This window comes from Dermacentor variabilis, chromosome 4 (assembly GCF_050947875.1).
Source record: "Dermacentor variabilis isolate Ectoservices chromosome 4, ASM5094787v1, whole genome shotgun sequence".
Taxonomy (NCBI): domain Eukaryota; kingdom Metazoa; phylum Arthropoda; class Arachnida; order Ixodida; family Ixodidae; genus Dermacentor; species Dermacentor variabilis.
This window is the reverse complement of record NC_134571.1, coordinates 29,114,842-29,138,513: the sequence shown is the minus strand read 5'-3', so window position 1 is coordinate 29,138,513 and position 23,672 is coordinate 29,114,842. Positions and strand designations below refer to the sequence as shown.

General features: G+C 44.3%; 1 protein-coding gene across 3 annotated transcripts in view; it reads right to left on the bottom strand.

The window, feature by feature from the left end:
* Positions 1-2,086: 2,086 nt before the first annotated feature.
* LOC142578851 (uncharacterized) overlaps positions 2,087-23,672 on the bottom strand; it is a 215,706-nt gene continuing 194,120 nt past the window's right edge. For all 3 annotated transcript variants that reach the window (XM_075688485.1, XM_075688486.1, XM_075688487.1), the window contains 8 exons: positions 21,776-22,942; positions 18,418-18,802; positions 17,151-17,383; positions 14,884-15,084; positions 12,417-12,491; positions 11,028-11,121; positions 8,663-9,035; positions 2,087-5,835 (listed from right to left, as the gene is read on the bottom strand). In XM_075688485.1, coding sequence (XP_075544600.1) covers positions 5,693-5,835; positions 8,663-9,035; positions 11,028-11,121; positions 12,417-12,491; positions 14,884-15,084; positions 17,151-17,383; positions 18,418-18,802; positions 21,776-22,942 — 2,671 coding nt within the window. In that variant the 3' untranslated portion in view covers positions 2,087-5,692. The remainder of the gene's footprint in view (positions 5,836-8,662; positions 9,036-11,027; positions 11,122-12,416; positions 12,492-14,883; positions 15,085-17,150; positions 17,384-18,417; positions 18,803-21,775; positions 22,943-23,672) is intronic.

Below are 23,672 nucleotides of genomic sequence, written 5' to 3'. Positions count from 1 at the left end.
ACTGGGTTTAGAAATGAGAAAATGCTATTAGTTATTCAATTCTATATTCAAAGATCATTTTCCTCAAATATTTACTACTGTAACATGCTTCTGCAACATTTGCTACTGTAAATGTGCTACTGTAACACAATGGGTATACTGCATTAGGAGCTTTAAATGTATTCAGATGTATGTCATACTTCTCTACGCATACACCTCTCATCAGCATTCTCCTCTCAACAAGCATCATACATCACCACTATTCTGACACAAACAGCTAACAGCTATAGGCGATAGTATAGGTGGCTGGGCTCGTCTAGTCCACTACTACTTTGCTAACTCTAAAGGGCTTCGCGTGATTAGACTTGCATACGGTGGTGGATCTGTGTTTTTTACCTTTATCAGCATGTTTTATTACTGTTGAAGGCTTTCCACGAGCAGGGAACTTGTAAAACTTTATAAAACGAAAACTAATAGAGGTGCCTTTATGAACAGACCCACTGGTTTTATTTTAATGAAAATTGTATATGTTGTTTATGGCAATGATGCAGAGGTCTACGTTAAATATCATTGCTGTAGTTTAAAAATTTATAAAGAATGACTTGCAATGCACAAATAACTACGACTACAAACAAAATTTATCACATTATAAGGAAATTTTGTTTTTCTTCATTACATAGTGGTTTAGAAGGGACTAAGGGGTGCTACATCATGGAGCAATTTCTCATATATCAATTTTTTTAGTTAAAGAATTAAGCAAATAAGACCACTACATTTGTACTTAAGCAATGAATTGAAAAATTCAATTTCTCTGTATGGAGAAAAGCAAAACTGATAAATATGGTTTCAAACTTTTATTCCACATAAAATTTAGCCCCTGGTAACTCTCTAAAGCTCTCTTTATTGTAATCCACAAATGGTAGGTTTTGTAAACTTGCGACATTGCTAAAACATGCAAAGCAAGAAGTTACTTCAATGATTCAGAACTATGCTATTTTATTTGTACTTCAAATGTGGCCCCTAAAACCTCCATGGAACATGTCTTCTTGTATTCTGCATTCTTCTGTGACAATGGCTTCAGGCTTCCACTCTTTTTTGTCCACTTTTGCACACTCCACTGCATTTGCTGTTGTCCTGCACGCACTCTCTTTGAAGTTATTTCTCAAGTGGCATGCTATATGTGTGCCACAAATAAGGCGCATCTTTTCTGCTTGAAGACGACAGATGAAAGGCCAGGGCTGTGGCCAATTAAAACGCCAGATCTTGCCTAACAGACACTTCTAGAGTTGAGAGAAGAGGACGCCATGTCAATCTCTTGCAGCACCTTGGAAAGCCCGCTTCATGAGCCAATTCTGCGCACAGTCGATCGCCTGCTGTAGGCTGTGCTCCATTGTGCCCATTGGCTTTGCGAAACGGCACCGCTTTCCAGGGCCTTTTTGAAGATTTAAACGTGCGCTATGCAAAAGCACGTAGAGCACAGCTTGCACGGTGCAGAAATGGGAGCAAAGCAGCATGTCCCGGGAAATTATCTAACGGCACAAAGCCCAATGTGGCGGTAAATCGTAGTCAGATGACACTGTCAGTAGTGCCTCGAGCTTCGGTTTCTTTGCAATCAGTGGGCAACGTTCATTGCTTTTTAGTTCATCAATCTTTTCATATGCCCTACCACACCTTAGGTGCTTGGAAACCATTTTTCTTGCGTTGTGAATGCAGTTTAAACAGTGGTCAGAGGCACATTGCATGTAACAAAGGTGTTGCCAGTTCACCTAAAAATATAAATTCTTGCTTTTTTACAGCACTGCTGAGGCTAAAATTTTGCTCACACCTCTTTTGAACAGTTGAGGAACACAAAATTGCAAGAAACTAGAAACACATATCTCAACAACAAAATGTAATATTTCTTGCACCACATTGTCCCCCCTCAGTGTGATTTGCAGTGCACATGCCATATTAGCACTCTGTGCCAAGAAAAGCAGTTAGCACTGGTACTTCTCCCCCTCCCCCTTAATTCGATGCTTTTAAACAGTGATTTTAAGCACTGTTACAGGCAGAGACCCTTCTATAACTCAGCACAAGCACAGGCAACCAAGAAAACAGGGAGGCACAATACCTTTCAAATGCATATATTTTATAGCTTTTGTAAGAAAGCAAATACATTCTTTTCTTCTCATTTCTCTCCGAAAAAACCATGACTCCACTACTCGTGGCTCAAGGAGGCATATGACATTTTTGCACACTCCTCTAACGTGGAAAAATATTTACACTTATGTACAGCATTCATAACACAAAAGTAACAAAAAAAACATTCTCTGGAGATATATATATATATATGTATATATATATATATTTATATGTATTTATATAGTTTAGATATATATATATGTATACGGGTGACGTGGAGAAGGGAAGGGCTGGGCAAAAGGGGAGGGTAACAAAGCTACACCTCGGGGATAGGCTTTAACAAAAGTTCCCCAGCAAGGAAGGAAACTGGAAACGCCTCAGTCAAAAGACAGGCACCACAATGTATCATGGGCTTTATAAAACAACTACAATGCAGTTGAACAAGTGCAACCACAACTCTTTTTTTTTTCCAAGAAGAGAAGCATGTACAGGCAAAGCGCAGGCCATGCTGAACACGTGCACGAAGAATGCCTGCCCCCTTTTGAGGCCGAGAGAAAAAAAGAAGTGCATACACACACACACACACACACACAAGTGAAATTAGCCAGCAGAGCTGTCACAGCACATCTCCTAGTGGCCTTTGGAAGAAACTCATTGCATGGAGGCATAACTCAACACAATATGCAATGCATGCACTTTTAACAGGTACAAGCAACTGTTCTGCTTGACACAACTCTCCTCTGAACCCCCTACCCTACACCCCACCCCTTCCAACCGACCAGAAACACGATCATGCATGAAAAAGTCACCCGCATCATCAACGGGCCAGTAAAAAAATAGCAACAGCACACTTGCATATCAAGCTGCTCACCACTTGTTAAATATCGCTCATCCTTTGACAGCTGTGGCTACTATATATTATTAGAGTTACAACTGCATCTGTTCCATTGGCTGCTTCTGTAAATAAAATGCGAGGCAGGAGGAAAGGCCAGCTATAGATATCGTCCAGCCAGTAGTCTACGACTCGAGAACAGTCGTCTCGGGAGGGGAAAATCTGCTGTTCCCTACTTTCAAGCAATGCGTTTCCTGCAACGTGCCGCAAAGCTAAAATCAAGTTCCCTTGCACGGACACAAACAGCAGTTTCAGAAAAGCTTTTTGTAAAATTGCTATTGTCGAGTAAAGCGCCTTAATCACGGAAAAAGACAAGGGAAAGGCAAGTCACCAAGTACCAGCGTCAACGGCACAGTAAAAAATAAAAATCCTTGCACTTGTTGTATAGACCACACTTTTTTTTTCCCCCACTGTTGTCTGTCCCCTTTTCCTCCCTCCTGCACAAGATACATTATGGCACTTCCAAGAAAAGAAGAAATAAAAATACTGTGATCTTAAAGCACTTTGTCACTGCAGCAAAGTTGCAGTATAGCTGCTGAACTGTCTAGCTTCCACCCCTTACTCAGCCGTGGGTACAAGCTCAACTGGCAGGTTGACCTCAAGGTGTGAAAAGACAAAGGCATTTCCAAGGCCAGCTCTCATCACTGTTGCTGCAAGGTCCGCGACAGATAACGGAGGCAAACTTTCCGACTTGCATAGAGAAATGCCTCACAGCGATTTGGCCATTCCTTCCGGAACCCCAAACAACCCCGAGAAAAAAAAGAAAGAGAGAGCGCAGTGCAAGTGCATTAAAAGCAGATAAAAGCAAGCCCTAAGACAGAAGAGGAGAATAATAATAAAATGGCACAGCAACCCAACAGAAAAAGAATCCATTACATTTCATTTGATAAAATATTTATTACTTTCTTTCTCATGTTAGAGTGCAAAAAGAAAGAAAATACAATATGAGTGTTATGAATAAATAAAAAGAACTGTCTGGCCAACAATCAAATTCTTGCTTAGCTTACTGTTAAATAAACAGCACGAAGGACTGGTCAAATGCTGCGCAGAAGGGGGGGGAGAAATAAATAAAACAGGAAAAGCAAAGGAAAAAAGAAAGTAGTAGTTGCTAATGGATAAAAAGAAAAGGGGGAAAAAAGAAAGAGAAACAAAGACTTTGTGCTTTGTTGCCAGTGCATTTGCACGAGAGCATAAAAAAAAATTCATGTATATAAATATATATATATGTGTGTGTATACATATAACTATCCCTGCGATCGCATAGATGCCTCCCTCTCCCAGCCCTTGCCCAAGTCACTGATCTGCCCGCTGTGTCCCACACAAAAGTGCCAGAGAGCCATGTTTCGCGTAGCTAAGCACAGCAGCAATTCACACAGGCCTCCACTTAGCACAGGCATCCCCAACGCGTGTTATTTACAACGGGGATATGAGAGGGGAAAAAAAAAAGAACAGAGTAGAAAAACTAGAGTTCCATGAGAAATGAACAGAGCGAAGAATCTCGCCTTGCCCTCTTATCGGCAGAGGCCCATATTGACACTTTGCACATTCTTGAAACACAACACTTTAGAGCAGTCTGAGTGCTCTGAAACAGACTCTGAGTGGGAGACCACCTCGGCTGCCGGACACGTGCTCAGCTTGCTCAGCCGTGCTGAGCACATTTCATCTGCTCACGATTACATTAAAAGAAAAAAAAAATGGGGCCACCTAATCACAGAAGAGTCTTTGCACCTTTCCCAAACGTCTTCAAAAGAACAGGGAACACTGGTGATGACAGGATAACTGACATCCTGCTAGTCCAAACAAAACAGGAGCACAGGTGGCTCCCCACTGTGTGCACAACAGTGGTAGGAGGAGGGGGGGGGGGCACCGAAATGAAGAATCCGCAGAGGCAGATAGAAGCTTTGATGACACTTTACAATTCCTTGCACAGACAAAGGCCTCTTTTAAGTCCCAACGTGGCGGGAGCCATGATGGGGGTTTGCATCGTGACAATGATTTTTGTACAATTCTTATAGACAAAGAGCGGCGCTGCATCCCTGGGCTTTCCTTCTCATCCTTCCTGCGCTATCACCCGTGGTTGTTTGCTGCTTCTGTGCATGTGACACTTGACCCCATAGCACTTCCGTTTCTTTTTTTTTCTTTTCTTTTGCATGGCAGCACACACGACTAAGTAACAGCACAATCTGCGGAGAGGAAAAACAAACACTGCTTGCCTCATCAACTTCCTATGTACACCTTCCTATGCACTCCACTCCGCATTTCCTCTCAGCCTCCTTCACCTGTCTCCATCTTTCCACACACCCACTTTTTATGTACACAAACGTCAACCACAACAACAATGGTTACTGGCAGCAACAAGAACAAACAGCTCTCAGAACAGACTGTAAAACAAATAGGAAAAATAAAGCCACCAAAGAGGGGCACAATGCAAGAAAAAAGGAAACTGAGGTGCCGCGCTGAGAAACGGTTGTGAAGGAGCCCTAATTAAAAGAACAACAACAGGGGGAAGAAAAAAATGAGAAACAAAACGCATCGTTTGTATGTGTACATATTGCAGCACAGCAGCACTGGGTGATGGAGAAATGCCTCTGCCGGGCCACCCGTGATGGCCACAGTTCACAGAAGCCGTGCCTCGTGCGGCATCGAGCTCACGGTGCTGGTGGTGGCAACGCAGGTGGCAGCGGCAGGGGACAGCCCCCATCACGTGGTGCAACCGTCCGTGGAACAGGTGGTGAACCGCTGTCGTAGTCGGCAAACGCCTTCCTGAATGTACTTCACCAGCTCCGAGCACGAGCTGTGCAGTGTCAGTATGCCACAGTCCCGGTCAAGCTCCTCGAAAAACTCTGGTGAAAGAAAAGAAAGACAAGCACTTTGGTTAGAGATGCTACAGACATCACCACCATAATAATAATAGTCATCAGCTTATTTCATGCCCACTGCAGCACGGCAAGTCAAAGGCTTCCTTTTTTTTTCCTAGCCATCTCCAATTACCTGCCTTGCTTCAACCAACTCTGCCCATATGCCTGAAAATTTGCTAAGCTCATCACACCACCTGATCATGTACCATCATTCACTACAGTCCTCTTCCTTGGGTGTACATTTGTCTACCATGTTGAAGCTTTTAATTCATCTTCTCGTAAACACTGACTTAATACAACGCTCTACAGAGTTTCCTTAGGTGCTTCATGAATGTGCGCAACAAAACAAATGGTCGGGACAGTCTACATCTTGCGCTAGGCACTCATTTGCACGATCGAGTTGCACAAGTAACCAAAGTATACTATGCAAACGTGAGTGCTTCACAAAAGAACCACTGGACAGAATAGTTATTCTCCTTTAAGATGGTACATTAGTGATAGCGAATGGAAATCAACTGTGACCATCAAGTATGAACTGTACAAGACATCCACAAGAGAAAACCAGTTAAAGGGACACTAAAGGCTAATACTAAGTCGACGTGGACTGTTTAAATACCATTCTAGAAACCTCGCCAGGCTTGTTTTGTGCCAAGAAAAGACTTAGTTTACGAGAAAATTGCATCTGAAGGGTCCGAATAATTTTCTCGAAATTCAAATCTCCCGCCACTAAACTGGGGAGAGTGGCGACGTTGCATACGCCATCACTGTCCTTTGCTGCCATTGGTTAGCAAAACAGCATACGACAGACGGCGGTAACGAGCCAAGACAGATAAAGCAGAGCGGCTTTTTGGCCAAGTAATGGGCATCTCGCGACATCACATGGAAGTTGAATTCTCTGCTACTTGCAGTTTGTGCGAGTTTCGCAAGCCAGCAAAACCAGCGCAGCACTACGCGATAACTATGGAAACGCGAAAGCGTGGGTGGCGAGCAGTCGAGAGAAAATGAAACTTTTCGACTGCCCTCGTCGTTGTCCAGGGTAATTTCAATGAGTTCGTTTGTCTAAACATTAAATAGAACTGGACAAGTAGCATTTTATTTCATCTTAAAGTACAACATGGGATGTTTTGTGCAATGAGTGGTTGACTACTAGAGACAAAATTTAACTGAGGAGTGCTTTCGTCATCGGGCAAGTACTTGAATTTCCCGGGGGAGTCTCTAATCATGTTGTGCATTTACCTAAATTTCTTGATTATTAAGGCTCTGTTTGCGAGAATACTGATGCCTTAGAGATTCTCAAGCACTAATCTATCACTTCAGCTTGACTTAATATTTGCTTTTAATGTCTCTTTAAGAAAGATCACAACAAGCCATAAGTACACAACACACAAGTGCAAATAAAAGTTCCACGAGATTAACACTATGTATGATGCCACCCTGCTGTGCCTGGCAGTGAAGCGCCAAATATACACAGTGTCGTATGAATTGCAAATAATAGCAAACCACGTAACGGTGCAGAATGTAGTGCGCGCCTAAAAGGGAACATGTGACAGCAAATCGCCTCGTGCTTGCCTTCCTCTTCTTATAATTCACATTTTTGCCTTTGCTTTTCTCAAGTTGAGAAGCTTCTCACCTTGGTACTGGTGGAGCTTTTTGTTTGCGAGGCTGCAAGCATTACATGTCCATGAAGGGACCAATTGGATCATTCGGCCTTATGTGGTGCATTTCAGCTGACTTGCACACCCATACAAAATGAGGGAGGGTACTTTGTACTGGAGGTCCGTGATGAATTCCTTCTCCTAAGTCCTTAGTCCAACAACAAGCTGCATTCTTCATATACACTTGGTGATTTTTGGCTGGTGTTGCGTGTGGTGCTTGACCATGGCAAGCTTTGTGTTGCTGAACAAGAGAACTGCCTCTTCATGCTGGTGGCCTTTCTAAAGAAACTACTTCTTGAAGCATGGAAACGTGGAGGCCAGGTCCATCACACTTTGAAGGGAAAAGCCTCTCCTGTATTATTAACACGTCTCTGACTGTAGCATTGGGCTTAAGAGAAAAGGGTCTGGATCTAATGACTATTGCTCGCTTTTGGTGATGTCCTTGTGTGACATAGCGTTCATCTCGACCGTAGCAATGGACATTAGTTAGTCTTGTTTCTACTGCCCATTCTCCCAATGCACTTGACAAATATGTGACAAGAAAATAATGCTGGTGTTAAGTGAGCTGGCTTAATACATTTCGTTCATCTAAAGTGTGCACTACTGCGAGCACCGTGCACCACCTGAGAATTTCTAAATGAACACCTAGGACAAAAATGTGGTGCTAGTTATTCATACGCGTGTGTTCAGCACCACATGGTGGGAAATACTAAATGGGTTTCTTCTAGCTTCATCCTATTGGCTCTGGGCAACCATCTGTATTCTTGTATTGACCTACCTGAACCTCACACATTTTTCATTGCTAGACACCTTCACAGCAATAGCTGGTTGCATTCAGCCTCTATTTCACCAGTCTGCCATTTCTGGAATGTTGCACACAAGATAATTTTTTTTTTATCGGTACGCATAGCAAGTGTGAATCAAAAAGCATACCCTAGAATTGGTGACATGCATACTGATTCATGTGCTGAAATCTGCACAACAAAATTAATTAGTTCTCAAGGAAATATTGTGAGGTTACAACAAGGCACACTAAAGCCACAAAGAACCGAATCGCAGACAACCCCACGTGCTACTACACGAGTCTCACAATGGATGAACAATTGCAGTAGCACATTTTCCCCAGTATTGCTCGCGTGAAATCTCATGCCACGCACCTCTGGAGTGTGAGCGGCTGGTGAGCGAGTCGGCCTGCTCCCACAATTCGTGGCAACGGTACAGGCACATCAGGTTTGCCAATTGGTGCTGCAGCATCAGGTACTGGGACTGCGGTAGGGCTATTGCGCCCGGCAGGGGCGCTGCTGCTGCTGTGGCTATGGCTGGCACCACAGTGGCCGTTGTCGCCGGCTGCTGTCTGCTGCCCCCGTGGCCATTGCTGGCCAGCTCACAGCTGCTGTAGCCGCTGCTCTGGGAGCCCACACTACCCGCGGGTGAAGGCGTGGGCGAGTGTGGAGACGGCTGGCACGGGGACCTCTGCAGACGAACGCCTGCTGGAGCCAGTGGTGGCGAGGCAAGCTTGCCCAAAGGGCACTGCAAGGCAGGCAATAGGTGCTGTTGGAGCGAGCTTGCTTCACAGCAGGGAACATTCAGCAGTATGCTCACACGTGGCCAAGCAGAAGCACAAACACTCTGCCGAATGGCGTCAAGTACGAATCTTGGTGTAAATTTTTCCAATAACTGCTTTTAAACAGCAACAATGTGAATAAGAGACAGACAATATCTGTGCCAGCTAATGTCATGCATTGCTTTACGTACTCCTGAAATGTCACCATGCCATCTGTCAAAGAGAATGGTAAAGCTAAACTTAGATTTAACAAAGTTCTAATGAGCAAACCCTTTGATCTCAGAAATGTGTTTTTGTTTTAATTTTTAGGACATGACATGTTTTGTTATACAACATGCTGCCACGTGCCTACACTAATCTTTTCAAACCTTAGTTTCTCAAGCCAAATTTTTTTTCTTCGAACTTCAACTTGAAACATCTCCACATAAGAGCAGACATTATTTCTCTTCAGTATTTGCTCTTATCTTTTTTTAAAGCAACTTTTTCACATCACTTATGCAATACAATACTGAATTTAGCAGAAATTTCCACCTCCAAAGATATGGGGTGTAACTTGTGCATACATAGCATCTAAAGATGTAATATTTATAATAGATATTTTTATTCCAAGCAAATGGTGCAGCTATTATGCGAATGTGGTTTTGTGCCACACGAGTCCATACAAAAAAAGAAGAACCAGACTATATCAAACCCATTTACATCAAATTATTCTATATGTCGAACAATTTCTGGACACGGTATAGTTACAATGAGTATATATAGCAAAAATTACACTTACATCGAACAAAAATAGCAGCGACTCCCGATATATAGAACTTCAAGCAGCAGAAAAGTACCCCTAGAAGTTGGCTTTCCTTCGAGGTAGCAGAGAAGCCTGGCGGCGCAGCTCCATCCAACCGCTCTCCCTATCATGACCGCACTGCCTCGGACGAGCCGTCGACACTTCCATGCAAAAAATTATCCTGGCCCGCCCGCAACGCTTGCTCAGACAGCCAATCATAGGCTCTTGTGCTCTCGTCATGCAAGATGGCGAAAGTGCAAGTTGTCTCACTGCTTTTCTGGTTCATTGTGTGTGCGCCTTGTGGGCCTTCTCCCGCAAGGTTGCCGTGATGAAGCGGCAGAATTCGCCTTTCGTCGTGAAGCTCAAAATCATAAAGCGGGTCGAACGTGGTGAGAAGTCTGATGTCCCCGCAGCGTGCAAGATTCCGAGGAGCACTCTCAGCACGATCTTTAAAAATAAGGGGGAGATTAGGGCTAAAGTGGCCGAACTCGTGACCCGGTGCCCGTGGTGCTCGACATGTACGCACGGCCGTGTACGAGTGGTTCATCCGAAATTGCTCCAGTCGTGCCACCTTCCACATGCTCAGTGACGACTGTAAATTCTGATGAATGCGACGAAGCCGTTGCCGGTGTTGCCGATGTTTGGAGCGAGCTGTCAGAATTTCCAGAAGCTGTTGACGAACCAACAGTGGATGAGTTTGTGAGTGCAAATGATGCTGTCGCGACCATGGGAAAGCCCGAAAACGAAGACTACATTGCAGACATTGTACTGAGCACAAGTCAAAGTGGGCACAATGAGGAAAGCAACGACGGTCCTTTGCCCACATCCTCCGAAGTGATTGGTGCGCCTGCACTAGTCTGGTGCTTCTGCGCGAATGCGGAAGGTTGCGGCCCCAGCTGCTCATACTCCTTAGACAATGTGGAGAAGTGCGTGCATCACAGGCAGCGAAATCGCCCAAGCAAAAGAAAATGCAGGCCTATTTCATGCGAAACTAAGCTAGTTTCATCAATAAAGTGATTTTATAAATGGTACGTGCTTTTATGACATCCAATTATTTAAGCAGGCTTATATCGAATTATGCTCTATATCGAAATGATAGGCGTTTATTTTGTAAGTTTGATATAGCTGGGTTCGACTGTAACCCTAAGAAATCCGACATACAAGACTTGACTCTCACCTTTTGGAACTCGGTGAGGGCACGCATGTTCTCACGGACATCATTTTTGTGCAAATCATACAGCTTTTTGTACAATAAAGATTGACACCGTAGGCTGTAAAGGAAGAAAAATGCATACATTAAGAAGACATGAATTCAGTAAAGCAATGTGACACTACAAAATTTTATTGCAGGTGCTACAAAAGCTGATTAGCACAGCGATGAACAAATCAATGCACACGTATAGCCAATTTCAACAGCTAACAAGTCATCAACCTCATCAATTTCGAGCTTGCTAGACTGTGAAAATAAGGTTTGAATTACATTGTTTAAAATATCTGGAAGGAACACTAAAAAAGCAAAGTGCAACACAGTACAGGCTGTGAAGTTAAAGCTCAGTACTACACCGAATGTTGTGGTTGTGCTCGACTTGGTAATTCATGACACCGAGAATCATTAAGGGTCTCGGTTGACTCTTTTAAGTGTTTTAGACGAGCTCAGCTTGTCAACAGCAATAATCTCATTTTCAAAAGATTTGGACGAACTCAGGTAGTCTAGTTAGTTTTTCTTCCTACTACACAGATGGCTGAAGTGCCAGCAATTAAAATCTGCAGTTATTTCACTCTTTTTTGTTTTACTACATAGATGTCAGCACTTTTTCAGCGCCTGGAAGGGCACGCTGATTCAGTCCTTGTGTTCTACAACATAGATGGCACTCTTTTCGTCAGCACTAGAGCAGCGTGCTTATAGTGGTCTTTGTTTGTGTCAATACCCAAAGACCGCATCTTTGTAATCGCGCACTTCTTGTGCCTTTTGGAAGATTTAGAATGATGGAGTCTGCTCTGCACTGACAGCTTGCATGTGAGTCGTGCGTGCAAAAGAAAGCCACTGCTCAACTCTGACAGCAAAAGTGAGAGTGAAAGCAATGCACTAGAGTCCTGTTCTACGAGCGAAGAGGATGACAATAGCATTGTCATCGCATCTTCTAGTGGACATGATGATTCGGAAAGTGAAGACAACATTGACTTCGTCTGACAGTGGTGCAGCGTTTTAACGTTTTAACAGCAAATTGGTTGAAAAAGCTTTAGAATGTTCTTCGATGCAGTGAATTTTGAAAAAGAACCATAAGAGAAAAAAAAAAGAATGGAAGATAAGGTCACTTTTGGCCAAAATAGTAAAACACGTAAGGGGTTAACAGCACGCACTGTAGCACTCAAATAGTGAGAGTAATTGGAACAGGAAATGAAAAATTGAATGAACTAGTAGAGCAATATTTTTCAAAGGTGTCCGCGAATAGCAGCACCACAAATTACACTTGCTCATACAGAATGTGCGAGCCTGTTAAGGGGCTCTTTGGCAAAGTGCAGTTGGCAGAGAAACAACACAAAATGCAAAAGTGTCGGTACGCACCTAAGTATGGCAAGCTTGTTGTCAATGCTGCCATAAGCATCATTCTGGAGCTTCTGAAATTTTGATGAAATGTGCCTGCGAAGAGAAAATGACAGTGCATTAGTGACCACTGCATGCTTGTTGAATAAGCAAACAGACCTGTAATGAGCAGCTTACAATTCAAGCCATGTGTTTGAGCGACAGTGATGTATTTGATATGAAGCACAAATACATTTTGGAAAATTTCGCAGTGGGCTAGTTGGTTCAACATACCGTATTTACTCACCTAATGATCGCACTCGTGTAATGATTGCACTCCTGAGTGTTGTCGTCAAAATTCTATTTTTTTTTTCTTTCCTCTGTAATGATCGCACCCCGAACTGGTCGCAGCGAGCTTACCATGTGTCGAATGCTAAGTGAACGACTCTCGAAGACATATCAAGCGGTCTACACGCACCAAGCATTCTTAAGCAGATACCCCAATCCATTCCTTTTGTCAATTTCTGCACTTCCATGAAAAAAAAAAAAAAAGAAGAAAGCTACAACCAAACTTACCTTGGCTTTATTATTTGTAGGCTTCATAATGGTTTTGGTCAACAACAACAACAACAAAAAAGGCGCCTTTCGATTCTTCTCATCTGCACTTGTGGGCATGCAACAAATTGCGAGCGGCAACGATAGTGGCCACGTTTACACGATGTTAGAAGTGTACCCTATTCAAACGCAAACGCTTGTGACACAGCTAACATATTCGCCCACCCTTGGGTGAAATGTACCGTATTAGGATAGCAGTGAAGACAAATGCCGCAGTTTCCGCAGCATGCCCGCCATGTGTTTCTGTGTCTCTGGCAGCTAAGCACGCCCATCTCTGTTTCTGTCCCCTCAAAGTGGACATGGCAACGTTATTGTAGCAAACTTGCCGAAATTAACAATATTATTAATTACTGATACGGAAGAAACTGTTTCAATACACGTAATGTACTCACGAGAAGAAAAAATAAATCTCGTTGGGCGTGTTCCGCTTGCTCTGCCGGCCGCCATTTTTGTTTTGGTGTCCCGCACTGCTACAGAGGAAGCTGCCTGTTTGTTGAGCTGTTGTCATCCCGCAGCAAATGCAGGGTTTTAATGAATTTTTCTTTTCACGGGAAATTTAACCCGCGTAATGATCGTGCCCCTGAATTTGCATCAATTTTTTTTACAAAAAAGTGTGGTCATTATGTGAGTAAATACGGTAATTGAAACTGTGGCATAGAACAATGAAGGGACAGAACTTAAGCGAGAAAACAATACATGACACCTGTGTCATGCGTTGTTTTCTCGCTTACATTAAGTCCTGTCCATTCGTCGTTCTGCGTAACAGTGTTAAAGGGGCCCTGAGCCACTTTTTATTGAAAAACAGAAAGGCATTTCAAAAATACTTGGCCGCAAAAAGTACTTCAATGCGTTCAGTAGAAGTTCAGCAGTATTGGCAATCAAACACGGCCTCCACTGTGCTCCCGTTCCTTCTTCAATGCCTTGCGGTGCGAAGGCACAGTGGGGCATGCCCACATCGTGTCGCCTCGTGAACGTCACCATGGCACATAGTTCAAATTTCATGTTAAAGAGGCCACGATTCCCACCTTTGGTGCCTACAATACGCTAAACATAAGCCAAACGTGGTTGTCCTCAGCGAGCCACAGTGCGCTTAGCCAGTGGACTCGTGGCGACACCCCGTGGCAGCCGACCGCAGCTCGATGTCAGCTATTGGCCAATAGCAGCCATCTAAGGGAATGACGAAATAATGCGTCCGATGACGAAATAGTGCATCTAGATGAGAGTTAGGACAGGGCCTTCTGTTGAAAAGACAGTGTTTAAGAGAAAGGTGATTTTGCAATCTGCTTCAGAGCTCCAAGCACCACGTATGACAACAAAACATGACTGAGATGAACTTGAAAAAAGGGAGTACCAGAGAAAAAGGGGGTCGATTGAGATGTTCACAGCAGCACTGCATGTGCTACCCGCAGACTATGTCATTTCACCAAACCCGAGGGGGTGATTCAGGGCCCCTTCAATATAAACTTTGTATAGTGTGTTGTAAATGCACATCAATACTTTCACTAGGACAAGTTAACAATGGGCTTAAAAGGCCTCATAACAAGCACATGTCAATGATAACATACACCATTGGAGGTCTACAGAACATGCATTGCTAAGTGGAATGATGAGTGATAGGCTCTGACTGAATAACTGTATGAACAAAATCTGGCAAATATTACACAAGCCTTACATCAGGCTTGGTTCATAGTTAAAACAAAGAAACCCAATTAAAACAGTGTACCACGTCTTCGAGAAGGCAATTAACTTTGAAGTACTGCTTTTATGAAATCAACAGATGGGACTGAAAGCAAAATGCTAGTGCCTCCTTGCACAGAACAAGTTGACAATCATTACGAAACAAGAGCATCTGCACTTTCGGCTATTCCTACGTGAGAGCCTGGTTTGCACTTACTTGATGAGAATGAGTGTTTCCTTGTACATGCGGTACACATTTTCAGGGTCGGCACGACCGTGCTCCATGGCATTGCCCGTTAGGATGAAGTAGAGCACCGCTTCTAAATACTTGACCGCCTGTGCTGTGCGGTGCACTTCCCGATCGGCCTCATGCTTCAACCGCTTGGCCTCACACAGAAAGTAGTCTGAGCTGCCATTTCTGCAATGCCAGAGGAAGCGCACACATTTTAGGGAGAAAGCATCTTTTCGGGATCCACTAATAGCAGACACGAAGAGTAAGACAGACAAGGTAAAATATTCAGTCACTTTTCAGAAATACAGTAGAATCTCGATGATATGAATCTCTTTGGGACAGCGCAGGAACTTGTATCCCCCGAAATTCGTACCACCAACAAACATTTTAAAATATTAGGAAATCAAGGAGAGGAGACATGGCAATGAAGTGGTCGACTTGCTAATAATTGGACTTCTAATATTTTTTTACACAATCCTAAAATTTTCTTTTATCTCATGGCAAAATATATAGAAGAAATAAGCAATTAAGAAAATTGCACCTTTACAGTACGTTGTCTTTGAAATCAGGAAGAAAATTAGGCTTCGGGAGGTGCTACCGCAACACTGATCAAGCGAACATGGCTTTCTGTTGATGCAGTGCTGTCATCTTGGTAGCACAGTAAATGCGAGAGACTGGAAATCAGACAGTCACAGTGCTGTATTCCTCCATGCAGAAATAAAAGCAACAAAAGCAAGTGCAGCAAAGAGGGAGAACTAGACTCGCAATTCGTTACTGCAGTAACGTGGCACGCGGGGAGCGCTCCTTTTGGCTGACGCAAATTTGAATCACTGGCGTGCTTGTCTCAAGCACACTTTGGCAGGTGCGAGCTGCGCACTTCACGTGTTTTCAAGTTAACATATCAAGATATGTCTGGTTATCTTGAACTTTCATTGCTGCATCATAGCTGCTCACTGATGCTGATAAGGACATGACTTTCAAAAGATAAGGATATTCCCCACCCCCACCCCCTGCTGCAGTGAAGTACTTCTTAACGTGCGATGTGATGGGTGCAAAGGTAGAAAAGTTTCGAGTTGTCATCGGGCGCTGAAGATAATGAAAGGCGTGGAATACAGAGATGAGGCTACCCATGAAAGCAAATGCCGCCGATCTTGCTGATGTGGCAAGAGTGGTTCGCGTATGCCAGCTCCTGATAAGTTGCAAGGTGTTTCAAAACAGCCGACAAGTTGCACGATACTGCACCAAGCAAATTGTTTTCTTTTTAATTTTTTAGTGACCTTGGGGGGGGAGGGGGGGTCATGGCGGAGTGACATAAGTCACATTCGAAGTAGGTCGCCCTGGCAACATGAATGCGACTGGCGCATCCATCTACCGGCCTGACAACAGGCATTGCCTGGCAGCCTGGTGCTACCAGTGTGCCAGGACCTCCTCACTTGCTCTGGTGGCTCGATTTTCCACATCATCTGCCACAGCGTGAAAAGCAGTTTGCAACTTTCAAAATTTAGCATGTGTGAGCTAATGGACTTGGGTAGGGACTTTTAAAAACTTTGTGCATCCTGAAATATGTTATCAGGCATGATCATATTATTGTGATTCTACTGTAGTCAGACCTTTCAGAAGTGATACCCTGCACCTGAAAATCAGGAACAGACATTTTTCCCTGTTCTCATAGAAGTTGACCCTCGTAAATGAGCACCTTCAATTAGTTCAATAAAAGTACTGGCAATTACCATAAAAGTGAAATACACAGACAGCATCATTTTATGCAGCCACAAAACCAGCTATCAACAAATAATTAGTGTATGCATTTGAGCTAAAGAAGCATCATCCATGAAACTGTTGAAGCCAGTGCTAATGCCAAAGAAAATGGCCCGTTGAAGGTCATTTGCAAGTTAGGAATGCTGTAGTGCTACCATCATTTGACCACCCAGCTTGATTGATTGGGTTTGACATTCTGAAACGACACTGGGGCTATGAGAAATGCCTTAGTGTAGGGCTCCACAATAATTCAGATCCCCTGAGGTTCTTGAATGTGCATCTAAATCTAAACACAAGAGTGTTCTTGCATTTTGCCCCCACTGAAATGCGGCTACCGGGGTCAAGAATAAAACCACAACCTTGTGTTCAGTAGAAGAATGCCATAGCCACTGCAGAAGGTGCCAAATGACTTGTACCAGTTAATGTGGCACAACAAAAATGAATTGATGAGCTGAGTCTTCAGCATCAATGGTGCAGCAGCCCAGAATACTTACTTTGACTCCCACTCTCGGTGCGAGTTGTACGATAGGAGCTGGGATGGGTTGCCCCGCTGGCTATGCCCGTCGGCGGGCTCCTCCTTCTTCACCGTCAGAAGGCCTCCAGTCCCAACCGGCATGGCCGACGACATCCCACCGCTGCCCAGCGATCCCATGCGGCTACCGGGTGTCTCATGCCCGTGCACTTCGCTCTGATCCGAGCTCGACAGGAGCCCTTCCCAAGAATTCACCTGCAGAACCGGTTGGAATGCACCCTTAAGTTATCAAATATGTTTTAATGTAAACAAGATTAAGCATATGAAGTCAAAGCACATGACTCAAGCTCGACGAATAACAATAGCTTAGGGACTTGAGTTTAGTGAACAGCCGTATGAGCATGCTAGATCTGGGTGTTATACTATGAACCCCTAAAACACCGTGTGAGAGTTAGGTTCAAGGGTGTGTTAGGATCAAGCAAATAAGGCCAAATGAAGCGTCTGTGTGTTAAGATGTCTTTCTGCCTCTTTATTTCGACCTATCATATAGCTAGACCAATTCCGTTATTTCTGTTGAGGTTAAATTAATTACACTCAATTGTACACTGCATTCTGCCGGCCAGACACATGGCTTGCATGGCAATTGTGTCAAGCAACTGTGCCGAAAAAAGATTCTCTTCTGTGGTGATGTAGGACAACTTGGTCTGCTCAAGCATCATCATGTCTATTTACCATGATATATGCCCCTGCTTAGTTTTGCTCTTCCCACAGTGATGCAGTGCACCTTGGCCATGCTACTGTGTTGAAAGCTCAATACTCTTTGAGGGCATAGAAGAAAGGGGCATTCTGCGTGTAGGCCTGCAACACCTAAATGCAATTCATTGTAAGGAAGTACCACATCTACATTGTGTATTCATAGTGACAATGACTCGTTGAACACTTATTTTTTAAATACAGTGTAACGACACCCAAGATGGAGAAATTGTTGGCCTAAATTTGTCATGCTAAACCTACTACCTATGGCTACCACCACTTAACTTCCTCAACTGGTTCACATAAAAACGGGCAGTATAATTCGTTCTTCCACTGAAGGAAACATGCCAGCTTTTTTAACTGCACACAAGTCCAATTCACTACACTTTTTTCGCATTTGCACAAGCAGTAGCATGAGCTCCATGCTAACTATGTAAACTGAATTCTGCATAAAAATTACACTGAACAAACAAATGTGATGTGAGCAATTCAACCAGTGCAGGATACTAAATATACATGAACACAGGGGCTCTCACCTGACTAGAAGAAACGACATCTGTGCTGCCTGCCATGGCACTGGGGTCGGAGTTTGGATCATCAGGTGCGGCCCGAGATTTGCTCGACGATGACGCCCCATCCAAGTGGGACCGGGTTCTTGAGCCAGATGACTCTTTCTTGTCCCGGTGGTGATTGTGGTGCCTCTTGGACTTTTCACTAGAAGGCGTTGTCTCTCTCCGAGACGCTGAGCCTTTTTCTGAGCGACTCCTGCTGGATGAAGAGGGACGCCCACGGTGTTGCCGTGTGCCACTCCGCTGACTTGAGTATGAACTCAAACTGCTTGGGCTGTCACATGAGCGTAGAGGCTCTGGCCACTCTTGCCGGCTCTCCGATTCATCATCTGGCCGTGGCAGTTCAACTGACCTGTGGCAAGAAATTGTGCAAAGGAAAAAAACCAAACAAAATTAGCACCTCATGGGAGATGCTTAAGAGTAGTTTTTCAACTATACTGGCAAAATTTGCTTTACCGAATCACTACTACTCACTACTATAAGGACTGAAAGGTTCTGCGCCATCACAACCAAGTTACTAATAATAGCAGGAGTAAAACAAAACAAAACTTGTGTAATTTTGGCTACTCGTGCAAAATGACAGTGAGTTCAATATCATATCTCGCCATATTGCAGTTGTATCTGCTTTTATTTATTCACACCGCGCACTACAAAAAAGTGAAACTGCCTCCCCACCTCTATTGCTATAATCACCAATATTAGCAATTAGAAGAAGTGCACCATGAGTACATCACACAACCAATACTCTCTTTAGTGATCCCTGGATACCGATAGTATTGAAAAAATAAATACCTATAATAAATTGACTAACACCTTAAGTAATGATTTGACGGATACTGTTTCAGTTTAGAAGTGTAGATTTTGTCAGAGAAGGCTTCAAAACTAAAAAGCATTTCTTTTTCTGGTGCAGTCTCTCTTTTGAATCAATGTTTTTTCGGAGCTATGTGAAATAAAAAAAATTGATGAATATTATGCCCGGTGCATGTTTATTTGCAGTGTACAGTCAAACCTGGATATATTGAACCCACATAAAACGAATTATTGTGTAGAACAAACAGCTGTAATATCCGCTTTAAAATTTTTGTAATAAAATTTTTATTTTACATATTGAATTACCTATATATCAAACCTTCTTGTTATCCCCTTCAGATTCAATATATCCAGCTTTCACTACTTCAAAAGCCACAGTGATGAAGCACCCAATTGAGATGAGATGATGCCAGTCTTTCTAAAACTTTCATGGACTTTCTAGAGCCAGAAAAAGAGCTAGGAGGAAGGTGTAAACTGGCCAGATTAACTGCCTCACAGGCTTCAAAAGGTGATCCGAACTTGTGGACTAATACATTGATACATTAGCAGTAAAATCAATATTTAGAGAGTTACATGACTGACCATCAATAACAAGTAAATCAGAACACAAAAAATATCAGCACTAGGTTACTAACGACACTCGGTTACCGTATATACTTGTGCAAGGGCGGCACCTTCTTTCTAGAATCTTTGCTGGATGCGGCCCTCACACTAATCAGGCCGGTGATGGCCTGCTAGAGATTCATACCGTTTCTGCAATGGTAGCAGAGGGTAAGAGAGGCACCAATGACATAACGCTGGAGTAAACAACATCAGATGCCGGCCCATCGTCTCTGGCCAGCGCCGACTCAAACAGGGCTCCCTTCTCTAGAGGCGAAATTCCACCGATCTGTCTGGAAACGCTGCTAATACAGCCGAGATGACGCCCCATATGCAGAAATAATGGCGCAGCAGTGTCGACTGAAAAGCAGCTGGCGTCACCTAGCGGAAACAGAACATAACTTTTCCCCAAAATTTTGCCCTCCAAAATGGGGCTGCAGCTCTTACACGAGGGCGGCCTTTCCACGAGTACATACGGTGCTTCATTTGAGTCAGTGTTGACTGGGGTACTGACATGATATTTATGAATATTCTTTTTTTTTTTGTCTTAAATGAACGTCCTAGACCTCTAAGCTCTAGAAAAATGGTGACTAGCCTCATAGAACCATAAATAATTTAATATAACAGCTTTCCTACAACCCATTTCGGCTTTGTTTCTCAGGAGGATACTGTGTCGTGACGTCATGGCACAATATCCACATGGGAAAGGATCAGTGTACATGGCCGTCGTGTCACAGATGATCCAACTCCTATGTAAACACTGCATCCTGAAGACCCTCCTGCCCAGCCAGCATGTACTCTTGGTCCCCTTACCAATGTGACACATTACTGGCTAGAGAAAAGCAACTTGGAAAACCAGTATGGCATGCAAACCTGTGCCAATTCTGAATCACCGGCGCACACATTCAGTGAGTCCAAAGAGCAGACTTCCATTAATTTTGCTACCGTTAATTCAATTTTTCGATTATTTCGATCCCAGCTAGAGGTTCCCGCCAGCGCCCCTTCATTTCTATACGACTAAATTTTCGTTATTTCAATCGTAGAATTGGTCTTCACTGGGTAATTTGAACTTAACCAGTCAGCATGCAAGCGCTTGACTCCTAAATGACCAGAAAAGCGACCCCTTTACTGGCAGCATCTGTCACAGCAGAGCTCAAGGGACTGCGAATGTGCTGAACACACATCAACCTCCTGTCAAAAATGAGCCAGAAAAAACTGAGCCAGAAACCGCATTCGCAACATTTGTATGCTTTGCTGCAAAACACAGCTATATTGCAGCAAAGCTAACTTTAGGAAACCGAACGCCACAGGGCAAGGGCACACAGTCCGATGCCCACTTTTCTTGCTAAAAATCAGGTGCGCATTAGAGTTCTACTTTATTTAGGCGCTTTAATGGTACTGCTATGCTAGTTTTCTACTTTGGACACACTGAAAACGGGCACACGTTTGATACAGGGGCGTGTTAAGATCTGCCAAATACTGCCAAATGAATCAGCAGTGTGTTTTGCAATTCCCTCTACGTCTTGTTTAATTCGACCAGCCAGATAATTTGATCAATATTGTCCGTAGCATCATGGTCAAATTCGTGGAAGTCGACTGTACACCATGAATCGCCATAGAAGGAGCATTTTCGAAAGCCACCATTACAGCTAACACAGAGTTGGTCTAATCTATTCAAAATGTTTTAACTTTGTGCAAGTAATATAATACCGTGTTTCCTGCAGCAACAAACAGCTGGTCAAGAAAGCATCAGACATTATTTTAGCTTTGTTCAGTGGGTGCAATGAGGCTGAGTCACTGCACTCAAAACGATTCAGGCATGTGCCCTGGACTACAAATATTCATAAACTGGCCCTAGCACTTTCAGTGTGTGACATTTCAACAACACTACAGCAATCACATCCCAAGCACTCACTCTCTCTTGACTCGTAACGAGCCACTGGAGCTAGTTGACACCCTCCGCTTCTTTTCCTGCTCTCTGCTTCCCCTGTCCTCGTCCGGCAAACTTTTCCTTTTCGAGCTTGACTTGCCCTTCACTGGGGAAGACACTGCACTACTACACGAGTTATGCTTTGACACATCGGGCTTCTGATTCAGCACAGCTGGCCCTGTGTCCAAAGGGTGCTCTTTAGAGAGGGATGGAGACGGCTGTTGCCTCACTAGCCGGCCAGGCAACCGAAGGAGGCGGCTTAAGGCAATGGAGACAACCATGCTGTCCGATGAGGCTGTGGCAGGCGCACTGTCCCGAACTTCACTGCCACTGCGCTGCCCAATGGGAGACAACAGTGAAGGAGGTTCGGGAGGAGTCCTTGGCATGCCCGTCCCTTCCCTTTTGGGTACAACCAGCTCATCCTTGTGCACTTTAGAATCACCACGGGATGGCTTTGGTGGCCGAACACGCGATGGCGCAGCCTTGGCGGAAGTTCGTTGATCAACTCTGCTGTCCTCGCTGGAGGACAGCCTCCCCACAGCGGATGGAGGAGGCGGTGCCTCATCATCACTGGACGAGTCAGACAGCACCAAGCGTGGCTTGTGAATTTTGGAACGTTTTTCGTTGTAGCGGTCCGAATGACTCCGCTTTGAAGTCGTCCGACTGACTGCTGGAGTAATGCCAATGGGCGTGGGTTCCCTGGCCGTGACATCGCCCTCCACCGGTTCAGTTTTTGCAGGCAGGACCGGGGTGACAGGTGTCTTGTTCCTTGGGGGTGGGGCCAGGCTGGGACTAGTCTCTTTCTTGGCAGCCTTGGATGGCCATGACCGCTTTATTGGCTCTGGCTGTTGCTTGGCAGCTGGGGGCTCAGGTTCTGACTTGGGTTGTGTCGGCTGCTGCTTGCCTAGCCTCATGGTTATCCTGCCATTCTGCATCTGGCAAGGACCTTCGTCGTCAGACAAAGCGGCCGTTACACTCGCCGTCAGAGGCGCAGGTTGATGGTCCGGAGGTGACGGACTACGTGGAGCCGCCCCAGCGTGGCTGGTCAAGGGCGGTGGACTCCGGGATGGGCTTGAGTGCACCGGGGAAAGAAGAAAATTTGACGGCTTCGTGACAGGGGAGCGAATCAGGTCCAGGCCTTGTGGGCTGGGACTGTAAAGCAAGACAATGTGGAAGTCAGATGCTGTGTTCCAACCGTCAAAAAGGACAAAATATTGTTGCTTATGTTCTCTACTCATGTGGAGTCTGAGCAACTGTTCATCATTTATTTGCAGTATTCTGCCTTATAATCAGAAAGTAATGGTAAGGCTAACCTGTTTCTTCCTGAGATCTGGCTTTACACAGCTGGTATTTCACTATTGTAAATTGTTTCCTTAAACAAATGCAACCTCACAACCTTTAGTATTCTGACATAAGCTACACAGCAGATTTGCCATTAAAAGCAGCTGTAAAATTTGTATGTGCCTCTGCTTTTAGCCTCTACCTACGGGGTTGCATGTATGCCAGAATCAAGCTCTAAATGATTATGCTTTTGACTTTGATGGTGATAGATAGCACTTAGTGTGCAATTCATATAATCTTAGAAACTAGCACACAAAGGGCCGTCCACTCTTAGGATTAGAACATGAGCGCAAGGCCATGCTCCGTGGCACACCACAGGCAGCCACCAGGAGAACTATACTTGCGCAGGCGCGCTAAGGTTTTGTGCATGCCGTCACAGTAACAGACAATACGCATGTGCAAGCGGCTCGTCCAGCAGCCACATGTGGCACTCCACGGAACGCGGCCTCACTCATTTCCCCTAAAAGCGGACGACCCTGTACAAGGAACTCAAAAATTAAAATGCCAGAGTGTGTGGCCTGAGATGATTTTCACACCTTCT